At 37.4% G+C, this 15,392-nt stretch overlaps 1 protein-coding gene across 8 annotated transcripts in view; it reads left to right on the top strand.

Annotated features, from left to right (window-relative positions):
- znf512b (zinc finger protein 512B) overlaps positions 1–11,544 on the top strand; it is a 92,538-nt gene extending 80,994 nt beyond the window's left edge. For all 8 annotated transcript variants that reach the window (XM_060893658.1, XM_060893659.1, XM_060893657.1 and 5 more), the window contains 4 exons: positions 9,617–9,718; positions 9,890–9,952; positions 10,724–10,822; positions 11,022–11,544. In XM_060893658.1, the coding sequence (XP_060749641.1) occupies positions 9,617–9,718; positions 9,890–9,952; positions 10,724–10,822; positions 11,022–11,393 (636 nt within the window). In that variant the 3' untranslated portion in view covers positions 11,394–11,544. The remainder of the gene's footprint in view (positions 1–9,616; positions 9,719–9,889; positions 9,953–10,723; positions 10,823–11,021) is intronic.
- The last annotated feature ends 3,848 nt before the right edge of the window (positions 11,545–15,392 follow it).

The following is a 15,392-nucleotide window of genomic DNA, read 5'->3' as shown; positions in this document are numbered from 1 at the left end:
CTCTGACAAAGCTTCAGCAGCTGAATCCCAGAGGAAAATCCTATAATCCTACTTTTTGGTGGCTAATTAAAATCTCTTTATTGATGAAATTGGATATGAGTTTGAACGTATTTGGTTAACTCAGAGCACAATCATTATAAAATGTTTTTATTTGTTTTAGACATTATTCTTCTCAGTTGCTAGATCACATTAAAAGAAAATGATCTAAAGTTATTTATATTTTACTCTGCAAACAAACAAAATTTTAACACGAGTGCGTAAAACTTTATACTACTGTATATTCATTGTATACATCAGAATTTGATAGTGGGTATAAGGCCTGTTCATATCAAATTTTGTGTAGTAGAACACATGTAGCTTGTATGCTGCTTAACTGTATATTTACTGGCTTTTGTGGTTTCTAAAACTTTACATTGTAGGAGTAAAGTGATGGCTAGATGTTTTGTTTTTGACCAACTTGGTATTTTGTGTGTGTCTTGACATGAATTGATTTGTATTGGCCTCTGCCTTGCAATCAGGTCAATATTAGTAATTATATTATATTAGCAATTTGTCAGTCTGCACAATTATTGACTTTAAAGAAATCCAATTTCACTGCTATCAGCTGTCCTCTGTGACAGAGATGAAATGGAACATTGTTGTTAAGAAAACCTAGAGCTAGAGCAAAAATATTGGGTATTGTTTGAAATAATGGAAAGAGTTTATTATTTTCTTAGTTCATTCCACAGTATCCGGCATGTCTTTGAGACAGCCAGCACTGGTTCAACACTTTGTTGTCAGGTATATACTCAATAATTAATCAGTCCTAGAAACCCCAGATGTTGTACTAGAGGCTTAGAGAATTAGAGTGTAGGTAGTGAGGCTTTGAAACTACAATGGGCCAGGTGTGTTCTACAGCAGTCTGCATGTCAACTGGGAGGATGTGTGATGACAATGAGTTATGCACCAGACAGAAGAACACTGGTAAATCAGTGAACCCCTGAGATAGCTGTGACTAGGTGTACTGATGTTGTTTGAATGTAAAGGCATAGATCAGCTGCATCTGCTTACCGACAGTGATACTGAAATGCGCTACAAAGATCACTGGTAATAAAATAGTTATGATCATGTGGCACGACCAAACTCTTTTTGAGCAAGGAAAATACGAAAAAATGTATCTTCGAGAGGAGGAAGGGCTGAGTTAAAAAACTGTTAAGATATTTGAGACCATATCATGTAGGGATTACGTTCATGACCAATCATATTAGTAATGCGCTGACATCTGTATTTTACAAATGTTATAAATTTAATGTAAATGTAAACATCTCAAAGACAGCGCAAAATTATTTGTGGGTTTTTCTTTGTGTCCTGAAAGAAATCTTTCTTGGTCTGACCGTGGTTTAGTATCAACAGAACCTTTTATTTTCCACCACTTTTTTTCAGAGTTTGAACAGTATTATATAAAGATTTATAAAGTTCAACTACCTTATTAAGCAGGTCCATTGGCAGATCTTTTGTCTTCCCTATGGTGCAGTATCCAGCCAAGTTAGTGCATCACCCCCCGAATCTTAGGAACTCACTGACTGTTTATGCACAGATACTAATTACAATGAGTCACGGTTGTAGAAAATTCCCTTTAATAGCCATTTAAACATTTAAAAGTATATGTAAACTTTTGATCAAGGTTGTTTAGGTGATTTCAGTTATCATTAAGTTTTAAAAAGGAAGTGCGAAGTATTATTCATTTGTGTTAATACCAAGCCTTTTTTGATTGCCACTGTTCTATTGTGTATGATAATTGCCTCGACTATAATTCTTGCCTCACTTGTTTTTGGATTAGTTCACCTGTGGGTTTTTTCTTTTCAGTTTTGCCTGTATTTTCAATTTTGTCTTTTGGATTACATTCATTACATAATATTTTGCTTATGATGTTACCCAGCTCCAGGCCATTATCTCACTGCAGGGAAAAATGCTCCTCGATCATCAAGAGCTCCCAAGCTCAAAGCCTTCCAAGATCAAAGCCCACTGCAACAACAGGCTTCTGTCACTCCGCTGCCAACACATTCCTCCCTGTCGCAGATTCATATGGCCATGCTTGAGAGGATCCACAGAACTATGTCAAGGTTTCCTGTGCCAATTCAACATTTTTTTTCCCCCATAACCAGGACACGTATCGGGACGAGAAAACTAAATGCATGTTTCTCGTGTCCCTTTTTATGGGCAAAGATGGTAGAAGGTAAAGATGCGGAAGATTACATAGACAAAGTAGTAATGGCTGGGTACATTCGGCCATTTACCGCCCCTGCAGCGGCAGGATTCTTCTTCATGTTAAAAATAGATGCCGGTCTCCAGCACTGCATCGATTACAGAGTCCTGAACTCTATCACTGTTCGCTACACATTTCTACTTCCTCTGGTCCCTTCAGCCATTAAACAGCTTCAAGAAAAACACCATCTAATTCGTGGGATATGTGATCACACAAAATGGGGTGCAGATGGATCAAAACAAGGTAAAGGAGGTGGTGGAATGGCCATTACCCTTTACAGTGAAGGAACTGCAATGCTTTCTTGGTTTTGTTCATTTCTTTCGCCTCTTCATCCGGAACTATAGCTACATTGCCTCTCCCATTTCTCTCCCCTACTGTGGGGCAATCCAAAACAAATCCTCTGGGACAAAGCCTCTAAAGTGGCTTTTAAAAAAATGAAAAAGTACTTCACCACTGCTCAGATCCTGATGCACCCTTCATTGTGGAGGTAGATGCTTCCAGTAATGGGATTGGAATTGTACTTTCTCAATGCCATGCTACCCCTGTTCATTTTAATCCAGAAAATTAATCCCAACAGAGACTAATTAAGATGTGGGCTACAGGGAACACTTGTCCATCAAGGAGGCTTTGGAAGAATGGCAACATTGGCTATAGGGAGCAAAACACCAGTTTTAGGTCATTTGTGTTAATTGTGTTAACTGATCATAAGAATCTTGAGTACATAAAACATGCCAAGCACCTCAACCTACATGATTTTTTTACATCTTTTCACTTTACAGTAACCTATCGACCAGGTACAAAGAATAGTAAAGCAGACACCCGCTCACACCACCACAACCCACTGCTCCAATCCACATGATGGAGGACTTACATAGGCCTTAACCATTAGAATCCACATCACCAGAATGCCTGTACTTAAAAATGTACGTCCCGAACCACTTACAGCAGCAGGTGACCCAGTGGGTCCATACTGCAAGTAGTTCAAGTCACCCTGGTATTCAGCGAACCACAGCCCTTGTCCAAAATACTTTCTAGTAGCCTTTGCCTGCAAAGAACATGGAAACATCGGTTAAAGCAGGGGTGTCAAACTCAGGTGTAATTATATTTGGCCCGCGAGATCATATCAAATGTGCATTACAGCTGGCTAGCCGGATGCTGCGCTAATACTACAAATCCCAGAATGACTTGCCACTGTATTGACGCGTAGTCACGAACAGCAAGCGCCCCTCATTCTCTGTTGACAACCATGCTACAGTCACATCGGGCAAGTTAATTCCACCCTCCACAAAAATGGCCAAGGCTGGGGAAACAGAGCACACGTGGTTGTTGGGGATCTTTGTTTCTGCGGCGGCGGCTCAGATGCTCGTATCTCAAAAATTTGCTCGTTTCTCAAGCCAAAAATATGGACGAATCACAGCTCGTATCTAAAAAAATTCGTATGTCAAAGCACTCGTATCTCGAGGTATCACTGTATATGCTTTCTTTATGCACTTTTTCTACTCCAAGGCATGAACTGTTTAATTTCTTATGTGTTTGTAATATCAAGCTCTGGTTGTTCCAAATCCTGTGTTCAAGCTAAACTAAAGTTTGTTTCCATATGAAAAAGGTTGAACATTACATATCAGTTGCAGTTAATTTTTCAATAAATATTCAGTTTGGCCCGTGACTTTATCTCAGTTTTATATTTTGGCCCACTGTGTGAATTTGAGTTTGACACCCCTGGGTTAAAGCCTGCCAAGTGTGCACCCAAACCAAAGCCAGCCACCAGCTCCCCATAAGGCTCCTGGAACCACTGCCTTTACCTCAATGACCTTGGTCCTATCTCTCTGTGAATTTCATTACTGGCCTTCCTAAATCAAATGCAAACACCACAATTCCTTTAGTCACTGAATTCTCCAAGTCATGCCATTTTATACATCTAAAGGGCCTACCCACTGCCGTGGAAACTGTCCAAGCCTTATTTCACCAAGTATTTTGAGTGTACGGCCTTTCTATTTATTTTCAATTGTCCCAGACCTGAGTTGTTCATAGAGGAGGGGGCTCTTCATCACAACCTGCTACAACCACTCTAAACTGGCAGAAGAAACCTTCACCCGAGTTTTGACTCACTTCCAGGCCAAGATTGTTTCCGGCTTCCACAGACATGTAACCAGCATGCACGCTAACTCTGGCACGAAGTACTATTCCTTCGTGTTGATTGCCATTGTTTAGTCTATTGTATATGACCGTTGCCTGTTTGCTTTAATTACAAAACTTGCCTGTTTTTGGATTAGTTCAACTGTGTGTTTTTCTTTCCAGTTTGACCATTGTGCCTTTTTTTTTTTTCGATTTTGCCTTTAGGATTATGTGTTGGGTCTTTTTTTTTTACAACATAAAAGGGTAAACAGCATCTTCATTTACCACAGGTTAAATTAGTTTAAATCATCATCAAAAGAGCCATCAAAATGTCATTGTTTCTCTCCCTCAGTTGTCCCTGCTAAATTATTAATGCAAGTTTGGACAAAAATGCTAAAACTGTGATTATACATCCCTTTTGCTTAGGATGTTAGAGTTTGCTTAGACTGGCATAACATCTGTGCCCTCTTCCAACCTCCAGAGGGAACCCTTTAATATTAAGCCAAATTTGGTCTATTCAGACATTTAACCAGCATGCACACTATATTGTTTCCCAAAGTATTTTTTCTTTGTGTGACATACCAAGCAGTTTGTTTTCTCTGCTGTGATTTATTGTGTATGTGTGTATTGTGTATTGCGTCTTTACTGACTCCGATTTCTCTCTGATTTCTCTCTTTATGGACTTGTTTGCCTGTCTTTTGGATATTACGGTTTTGACATTTTTGCCTGTCTCTTGTATTACTGTTTTTGGATTGTGTTTCTTCCTCATTAAAGTCCGCAAATAGATCAGAGACCTACTGCTTCTTGGCAATTACAGAATACTTACAATGGAGCCAGTGGACATCGCTTAGCTCCAGCATCTCATCACCCAACAAGGAGAAATGCTGTTAGATTATCAGGGAAAATTCGCCGAGCTACAGGCCCCCAACACGTGGCTCCATCAAAACCAACAACCACAACCATTCCTCCCCCTGCACCACCTCGTATTGAACCCATCCGGATGGCACTGCTGGAAAGATTTGACCCTGCACCAATTTGATTTCTTTTCATACCAACCCAACGCATATCGGGAGGAGAGCACGAAATGTGCCTTTATAATGTCCCTATTAACTGGTAAAGCACTGGACTAGGCCTCTGCTTTCTGAAATAGTAATCCTCAGGTGAGCACCTGCTATTTATTTTTTGGATTTATTGCAGGAAGTTTTTGAATACCCTGCAGAGGGTAAGGACATTTCAGTCCAAATTGTTACAAATTCGCCAAGGTCCCAATACTGCTGCTGACTATGCAGTTAAGTACTATACCCTGGTTCAATAATACTCACAGCTTGACTGTTCCTGTTAAGATTCACTTTAATAATACTATTCATTGACTTAGTGGACTATTGCATCTACCCACATCACCCTGCACCACTCCTCTTTGCATCACTGCAGTCCACAAAATGCACATTGGGTTGGGGGGGCTACATCACCTGTCATATATCACATATCACATTGCATATAGGGCTCCTGGACTAAATCTTATTTATTTCACATCGTGAGCTGTCAACCCTATCATCTTGGGCTTTCCATGGCTTCAAACCCTGTGCTCTCTTGGCGAGACAAGGAACTGATTTAATGGTCCCTCACCATCATAACCAATGACTCATGAATCACCAAACCCAGTCCTATTTAACCACTTTAGCGAAAAGCCCTTTGTCTCATGAACCTACTCCCACTCCTCAGGATTACAGTGACTTTCTAAAGGTATTTAGCAAAGAATGGGCACTTCCATGGGACTGCTCAATCGATTTACTTTCCAATGCCATGCCCCGCAAGGGCCAAATATATCCAAAGTCCAACCATTAAAAATTAGCCATGGAGGTATACATTGAAGACACATTGGCAGCAGGTTACATACGCCATTACCCACGACAATCAAAGAGTTGCAGCGATATCTGGGTTTCGCCAAATTCTACCACCAGTTCATCTGGAACTACAGTTTTATGGCCTCCCCACTCACAGACCTCCTTTCATGTCATCACTTATCAACCTGGAAACCCTGAGTCCATACTGCCTTCCTCCATTCTACTGGCCCAGTCCAATGGGACATTATGAGAGTAGTCCAACAGGCACAACGTATGGTACCTCCAAGCTATATCTTCCCACACACCTATGGCACCATGTTATTCGCTGGGTTCACAGTAGTGGATTAGGCCACCCAGGGAACCGGAGAACCATATTACTTATCCAAAATGCCTTCTGTGTGCACATACAATGTCTCCAAACTGACCGTCAACGACAGCCACATCCCCAATACCGTGTTGGGCAATGTGTCAGGCTTTCCAATCGTAATCTAAAGTTGAAGCTTCCCTGTTGTACACCGAGCCCACCACCGATCACATATCAGCTTCAGCTACCCTCCTACTATATTTCCCCACCTTTCATGCTTTCATAAACTCCAACCCAGAAACGCCATCTCCTCTAGATATAGAAGGTACCCTGGATTACGTAGTGCGCTCTCTTTTGGAGTCCTGGCGGTGGACGGGTAGGCTCTAATACCTCTTTGACTGGGAGAAGTACGGATCTGAGGAACAATCATGGGTGGATATGACCAACATTCTAGATCCCACTCTTATTGAGTTCCACCTTGACTGTGACTTAGAACACCCGTAGGTGTTCCTAGAGAGGGGGGGTCTGTAACATCTGCTTCCTCTTCCAACTGCCAGCGGGAGCCCTCGCCAGAATATTAAACCACTTGAGGTCTATTCGGACATTTAAGCAGCAAAAGTGCTGAGTATTTTTTCTTCATGTGACATACCAAGCCATTTGTTTTCTCTGCTGTAATTTATTGTATATGATCTCTATTGTGTTTTTCCTGACTTTCTCTCTGTGGGTTTTTTGGACTTGATCATCTGTCGTTTGGATATTATGGTATAATAATAATATCTCTTTGTATAATTATTATAATATTGTGTTTTTTCCTCACAATGGATCAAAGACCTACCACCTCTGGGCAGTTATTACAATTGGCAACTTCCACCCATTGTTAAAAGGCATAAGGACAACACAGACAAACAGAGAACAGAGCTTAGTCAGCATATTCTAATAGCATTTTGTCTTCTTTTAAAGTGATTGGTTTGGAAATGTACTAGATCTTTCAGCCTGGTTTCCTGATCCTTGATCTTGAGAAGATCATTATATGCTGATGTCTTCAGCATCATCAATTACTGCAACATGATATTAGGCAATTGTTGTCTTGATACCTCTGTAGAGAATAATTAACCTTCTATTTTTTGGCAAAGTTACTGAAGATATAGTGTCCAGCTTGTTAAATAATTACCATAATGCAATCCATCTTAATGAAACATTTGGTGCGGCTTCCTGTCCTGTCATAGCATGGAAGGTTTTTACGGTGGCCGAGAAGTGCAAAACACATTAACAAATACGAAAACAAATTAACAAATCCAAAAACAAATTAACAAATCCCAAAACACATCAACAAATCCCAGAACACATTAACAAATCCCAAAACAAATTAACAAATCCCAAAACAAATTAACAAATCCGAAAACACATTAACAAATCAGAATACACATTAACAAATCCGAAAACACAAGTCAGGCGACCCAGAAACGGTAGTGTATCGTTTTTGCATGGAAACTTACAGATCATTGGACAAGACACCTGTCACTCAAGATATACAGGTATGGAATCTTATGTGTAATGTGTAAAGTTCTCCGTTTAAATATAAGAAAATAACAGAATTAATCCACAGTAATCCATTCCATCCATCCATTCCAACTTTTCCCTGCGGCAGACTGTTGAACTTCATGTATACCTTGAGTGACTGGTGTCTTGTCCAATCACAAACTATACCAACCGCTTCCGGGTTGTCTGACTTGTTAATGTGTTTTCGGATTTGTTAATTTGTTTTGGGATTTGTTAATGTGTTTTCAGATTTGTTAATTTGTTTTGGGATTTGTTAATGTGTTTTCGGATTTGTTAATGTGTTTTCAGATTTGTTAATTTGTTTTCGGATTTGTTAATGTGTTTTGGGATTTGTTAATTTGTTTTCGGATTTGTTAATCTGTTTTGGGATTTGTTAATTTGTTTTGGGATTTGTTAATGTGTTTTCGGATTTGTTCATTTGTTTTCGGATTTGTTAATGTGTTTTCGGATTTGTTAATTTGTTTTCGGATTTGTTAATGTGTTTTCGGATTTGTTAATTTGTTTTGCACTTCCCGGCCACCATAGGTTTTAAATGATCTGAAAGTTAACAGAGTCATTGGAAACTTACTCGTTCTGGTTTTGCTAGAACTAAATGATGTTCCTTTGCCAGGACAAAAATCAAATTGTTTTACATTTTTTATTCTTGGGCTTTTGTTTACAACTTTTATATGGTTCCACTTCCTAGCTGAGGCTAACATGATGATTCTCACCCCAGTTTATTTATGTGTGCTTTGTTTGTCTTTCCAGGGATAAAAAGGTGAAGAAAACAGTGAGACGCTTGTGCATGCCATTGTTATAATCAGGAGTAGAGTATAGTAATGCTGTTTTATTTTAGGAGCACCATTACATACATGCAGTTGATAGGGTTCTGACCCACAAGAAGGAGTGATCACCAATTGGTACACCAATTGGTAATACATTGGTTACCTGTGTATTTCTTGCTCCTCTCTACATTTGTGAAAGGATTGTTAGATATGCTCCAACCTCTTATGCAATATAGAGAGTAATTTAGAGCTCGACATTGGATGCAATTCAAGCCCTTTATACCCTGGAGCAAATTATAGCTTACTTCCCCTGTCATACAATCAACCATTCTTGAGTGTGATGCAGATTTCCAAGGAGGAAAGTTTTATTGTCATTTCCAGAACATATTGATTTTTTTGAAGTGAAGGACCCTTGTGCTTTTTTGTGCACTCCCTGACTCTCTGGCTCACAGCAGTCACTGAAAGCACAGATAAATACACATAAGTGGTTTTGTTACTGGTGGTAACAAAACACAGGTGAGAATCCACATGATTACTTGCTAGTTCAACTCACCTGTTGACCTGACACAACCATTCTCCTGCTATCACAGTTTATCAATTATATATCTTTTAATGTTGAATTACTACATTCATTGACAGTTTATATAATTGTTATTTTGTAAAGCACTTTGAACAGCTTATTATATGAAAGGTGCCAATACTTCTGAGGAAACCACAATTAAGACTTTGCTGCTAATTACTTACTTCTCCAGGATCTTGCCAATGTTCTCTTTTTGTCTTTTAGTTAAATTACACACGACCTGGCATTCCCAAATATAACCCTGAAACATTGGATACTTGGAAAAATGAAGTGAAGGAAAAAGGGTTCATATGTTGTCCCAATAGTGTAAGTAGCATTCTCTTTCTAGCAAATCAATACATTATTTTAAATAAATAACAAATTAAAATAAGATCACTGACCATATATACCTGACTTACAATGTCATCACAACGACAAGAGTTTTTTGTTTTTTGCTTGTGGTCCATGGTGTAATACTATGCCTATTTCCCTTGACAGAGCTGTGAGGCCATTTATTCAAGTGTATCAGGACTCAAAGCTCATCTTACCAGCTGCATCAAGGTACGCAGCTGTCTTATTTTGTCTATGAGCAATTACATGTACAAATAATCTGATAAATGCAAAAGGTTTGGGAAATCTGAATCAGAATAAATGTAAATATATGTGTAAATACGTCTACATAGGTCAGTGATATTTTTATTAGTTTTACACAAATGATTAATATATTCGCATCATTATAAACAATGTCTAAATTGTCATTATTGAATTAATTGTAATCAAACCAAGTACACTCCCGTTAGTCATGTTAGGGACTTACACATCCTAGGTTTGGGTAGTAATTGAGGAAGGTGGAACACTGAAAAGTGTTTGCTTATTTATTTATTTATTTTTACTTTTCAGTGATTTTATTTTAAACACAAATGCCTAAACACAGCTCTGAGCTGGTTGTCTCTTTCCTTTTTAGTTTGCCACAGCTCACTCAACAGAACATTAGTTAGTTTATTTCCTCACAGATGAGCAATTCTTACCACTTAACATCTCCTGGTCCCCCTACATGCCCAAGCTACCACAGGGACAGAGGCCTGTGTTACAAGTGGTTTTAAAATAAACACAAGAAGTGTTAAAATAAACAAACCAATTTAATCAATAAAAAAAATCATTATTCATTAACAATGATTTAAGATATGTTTTTGCATTTGTAAGAATAAAAAAAGAAATTGCTGTTCTTCCTCTCAGAGATTATAAATCTGATACAATGGGAAACTAGATATCCATATTGATATTATGCACATTTTCTGTTCTGTTTGACTGTCTTGTTTCTTATCCAAACAGGGAGGTTTCATCGTAGGGAAGTATACATGCTTACTGTGCCAGAAGGAATTCAGCTCTGAGAGTGGGGTAAAATACCACATTTGTAAGACACATTCTCAGGTGAGCCATAAAATATGCACATAAACACCCACCATTACACACACACACACACACACACACACACACACACACACACACACACACACACATACACACGCACTCACTTTGTCACACACAATATTTACCCACAAAGTGTCATACGCATTCCTACACAAATAATTTATTCTGCACACCCTGCTGTCCCCTCATTTTAATTCAGAATTGGTTTCGAGCAACAGGCCACGTGTCTAACAGCAAGACCAAAGATTCACAGAGCAAGAAGCTACAGAAAGACCTGAAAAATGGTGTACCCTGGAAGAAAAGGGGTCGAAAACCCAAAGAAGATCTTGTTGAAAGAGCCTCCATCCGAGAAAAGACTCTGAAAAGTAGTGTTGGGCCTTCCATGAATCACCAAACTTTAAATCCAAACAAAAGCCTAACACCCATCCAAACACAGAGTCAGAACTCAGCCTGCATCACCCCCAACAATACCTTAACACCAACAGATGGTAAAAATGTAACCCAAAACAGAGATTTGTGGCCTCGTGTTAAGAAAAGAGCCAAGCCAAAGAAAGCACCACTCACAGAATAGCATGGCTTTCACCACTTCAATTCTAGACAGGATGCAGTTAGCAATTGCCTGTAAACAAACAAAATAATAATAAATATAATAATAATAACAAATAATCAGTAATCATTTCTGTTGTTAAATATTAAACTTACAATGATATAATGAAATAGCATATATATATATATATATATATATATATATATATATATATATATATATATATATATATATATATATATATATATACACATATATGAAATAATACATTTTATTATTAATTTCCTGAAATTCAAAGAAGATGTCACCTTTTGTGTCAGACCAAACAATTTTTAGATGTGCAAAGGTATTGGAACAGATTGTTTTAATATAAATAACACTTAATATTTGATTGCATATCCCTTGTAACTGCTTCGAGCTAACAACCCATTGATGTCACCATACTGTTGCACTCTCTCATTCATTGTGGTTTGTACTGCAGCTTCTATCATTTATTGGTTGTTTTGGGGAATTATTTCATTCAGTCTTTTGCTCAGGAGGTGAAATGCACAGTCAATTTGATAACTGTTTGATTTGATGCTTGCTCATGAGGTTCATCCTAATTAGACTGCATTAGAATGCATTTATCTGTAAATTGGCAGATATGATATTTCTGGAGATTTCTGAATTTATTTTACTGCTACCATCATGAGTTACATAATCAAGATTAGTTAGACTGTTGAAGAAGCCACCATGCAAGCTCAAGCAATGACACCCAATTAGATTATGTTTTGAATCATGAGCAAATACTTTCTTCTTCCAAACCTTCATGTTTCCATCACTTTTGTAGAGGTTAATGTTGGTTCCAGAACATTTGTGGCTTTGCTGTTTATTTATTTGCAAATTCCAAACTTGCCTTTTGATTTTTAATGTTGAGATATTTGCGTTTCCAAATTCTTCTTCAAACAGTGTTTTGTATTACCTAAACCCCTCTCCTATGGAGGATATTGATGATGTTACTAGCTGTTATTTTTCCGGCATAAATTGCTACATGTTTTCCCTAACTATTTTTTTTTCAGTATGTTCCCAATCCTTTTGGAATGCCACTGATTGATTTTACCACGTTTTTCCACTTCTCTGCTTGCATTTTTTCCATAGACATCTCTTTTGTTTTCGGGTTGGTTTATCCTTTCAAAACAGTTGCACAGTTGAAATCCAAGACTCAATCAATTTAACAGGGTACACCTGGCAACAAGAAATACCTGTCAATCAAATGACATTTTTTGATTAAAATTTTAAAAACAAAATGTACCATGTTTTAATTTCTTGAAGACATCCAGATGTAAATAACAAGAAACTAAACTTGAAATTCTGACTGATCATCTCATTGTCATCCTTTGTTCTCAAACCCAAAAGTTTTCCCTGTATAGCAAAAACAAAAGCATTGATATTTGATATGATATGATTGATGTGATAGCCTTTACAATACTTTTATAAGATATTGTATACATAAACTTTGACTACTGGTATACTGATATTAAAAAATCTCTTTTTTTCCTTTTAAAGATTATTTCTGTGATTAAGCTAGAAATGTGTAATGAAAGCTTATATAGCTTCTTTATTTATGTGTGTGCATGTACACTAAAACAAAATTAGGGCAAAATAATCTACCTAACATTTCTGCAAATAAATCTCAAAATATTCATTTAGCTTCTAGTGCTAATTTAATGCTACTTTACAGCTGGTACAGTATTTTATCACATATGTATTGTATTGTGTATATCTATATTCATATATAAATATTATACAGACCAATTTGGTTTTGTCCACTGATTCAAAATATGGTTGGTGAATAGAATTTTTTTTTCATGGTCAATGTCTGATTTGTATTCATAATATATTGGAATTTGTTAAGCTAAAGTCATATATATGTGTTGGGTTAGATAGCTACAGTATAAAGAGTCTGCTTCTGTGCAATAGTTTTAGTTTTGTGGTTTGTATCCTGTCTCTTGGAATCTGCTTGGTATTTTACTTCAAATCTTAGGAGGACTAAGCTTGTACACATGTATGACCGCCTTCCTATTTCTAGTAGCCACCGCTATACAGTTGGGTTTAGGTTAAAACCCTCAGGTGCTAGTAAAAATGTGGTTATTATAATAATGTTTGCTTTTATTTTTTTATTTTATAGAACAATAACCATATAACATAGGTCAAATGCATAATTTAGATTAAAAAATAAAGAATACGTCAAGTAGGTAAGTCAAAATCATGAAATAAGACAAGAACCATTGAAGCTTGTCCAGTTATTTGTATGAAATTGTTTACCAATGTGTCAGTGTGGACACAGGTGTGCAAGGAATGCAACTGCTATATTGAATCAAAGGTCTGCACCCAAATGTCTGCTGCTTTTTGTAAGCTACATCTACAAAAATAGCACTGGCATCTCAGTCAGAACCGTTGTAATTTGTTTTCTTTTTTGTTTTGTTTTTTGAGCATGGTATTCTATTGCTCTTTGTAAGGATGCCAAATTCATACCAGAACCAATCAAAGTAAGCCCTGCATCAGTTTTCAAGCCCTAACCCTTCTACTCTCTCTTCCAGCACTAAATAGACACACCAGAGTTCTCTCTTGTTCTCTTTTTTCTGACTGGATGCTATCAGAACATTTGGTTTAATGTCATTATGCTCTACAATCGAATTCATCAGTAATGTTAGAATAAACTCCTATTTCATCAAGCTAGTGCTTCACTTCTGTTCATTTGCAGCTTATGTGCTGCCTGAGCTCATGCTAACAAACAAGGAGATGTTTCTAAATAATGTTTCTAGATGTTAGCTAAATAATTTCAGTTGCTGATTACAAGACCCAGATCTGAACCAACGGCAGAGGTGGACCGTGTATTGTACACCCAATCAAAGTTTACTTTGTTTTTTTTTTAGCTAAAGGGAAATATAACAGAAAACAACAGCATGATTTCTAATTTGGGTGGGCAGCCTACAACCAATGGACAATGATGCAGACAGGGCAATGCAGGGCAGGCAGAATCAGGGTCCAGGAACAGGTAGTGATCCTGGATAGTCGCTTTTGAAACAATGCTTCATGAAGCTTTGAAACTTTTACGAATCTTTTGTTTTGAAGCATTGATTTGGAGCGTGTATCAGATTGGGCAAGTCACGTGATTTCAGCAAACAAGGCTTCATTACGTCATTACTTATTCAAAATGTTTGAAAATTTCTATGGCTGCCACTAGGGGGGTTTTGATCTCAAAGTGAACCCATGAACCACTGTTTATTACGGTTTTCACTGATTTCGGGTCAGTTTTATTATGAATGTTAATGAAAATGGAATGTGTCAATTTTGTTTGTGCTGATCTATGATCAGTGCTCTTTTCAGGATGTGTCACAATTGCCTGACATGAAATCCTGCCAGATTTTACAATAAAACAAATAAACTGAGGCCAGATGTTGTCAGTTATTGAGTTGGCAGAAAAAGTGAATAATTTGACATTTGAAGTATTTTGTATAATGAGTGCAGTAAAAAGACCAAGGTCAATTGGAACATTTTTAAAGTTTGGAAAACAATTTTTTGAGATGTATGCTATGTGATCAGCATCTGACATACCACAATAACACATCAACAATGTTGCAACACTAATATTTAATATTATTTAATGATTTGCTAATTATATTGAAAACATTATTTGAAGGTATTTGTAATAGTTTTGTAAAAGGTGTAATTATGCTTGGGCTTAGATCTTGTTGCCTTTACACTATTTTGACCAGAACCATGTTTAGTCAGCATGGCTTATAGAGTGTCTGGTCACATAAAATGGCTGCCTCCCCGGGAATGAAAATAGATTTGAAGTCACAGAAACGCATTGCAAACCAGGAAGTGCTGGCATCGACGGTCATTTCAAATTGTGTTGTGTGATGTACAGTATAATTTTTTTAAGATAATAAATCAAGCCTAGTGCTGCCTGTGTATCTGCTGCTAGCACATTAGCGGGTATGTCTAATTCCAGTTTACCCTCCTCAAACACTGCACCTA

The sequence above is a fragment of the Tachysurus vachellii genome, chromosome 19, assembly GCF_030014155.1.
Source record: "Tachysurus vachellii isolate PV-2020 chromosome 19, HZAU_Pvac_v1, whole genome shotgun sequence".
In the NCBI taxonomy this organism is placed as follows: Eukaryota; Metazoa; Chordata; class Actinopteri; order Siluriformes; family Bagridae; genus Tachysurus; species Tachysurus vachellii.
Note: the sequence above shows the minus strand (reverse complement) of the source record. Positions and strands in the feature narration are given on the sequence as shown.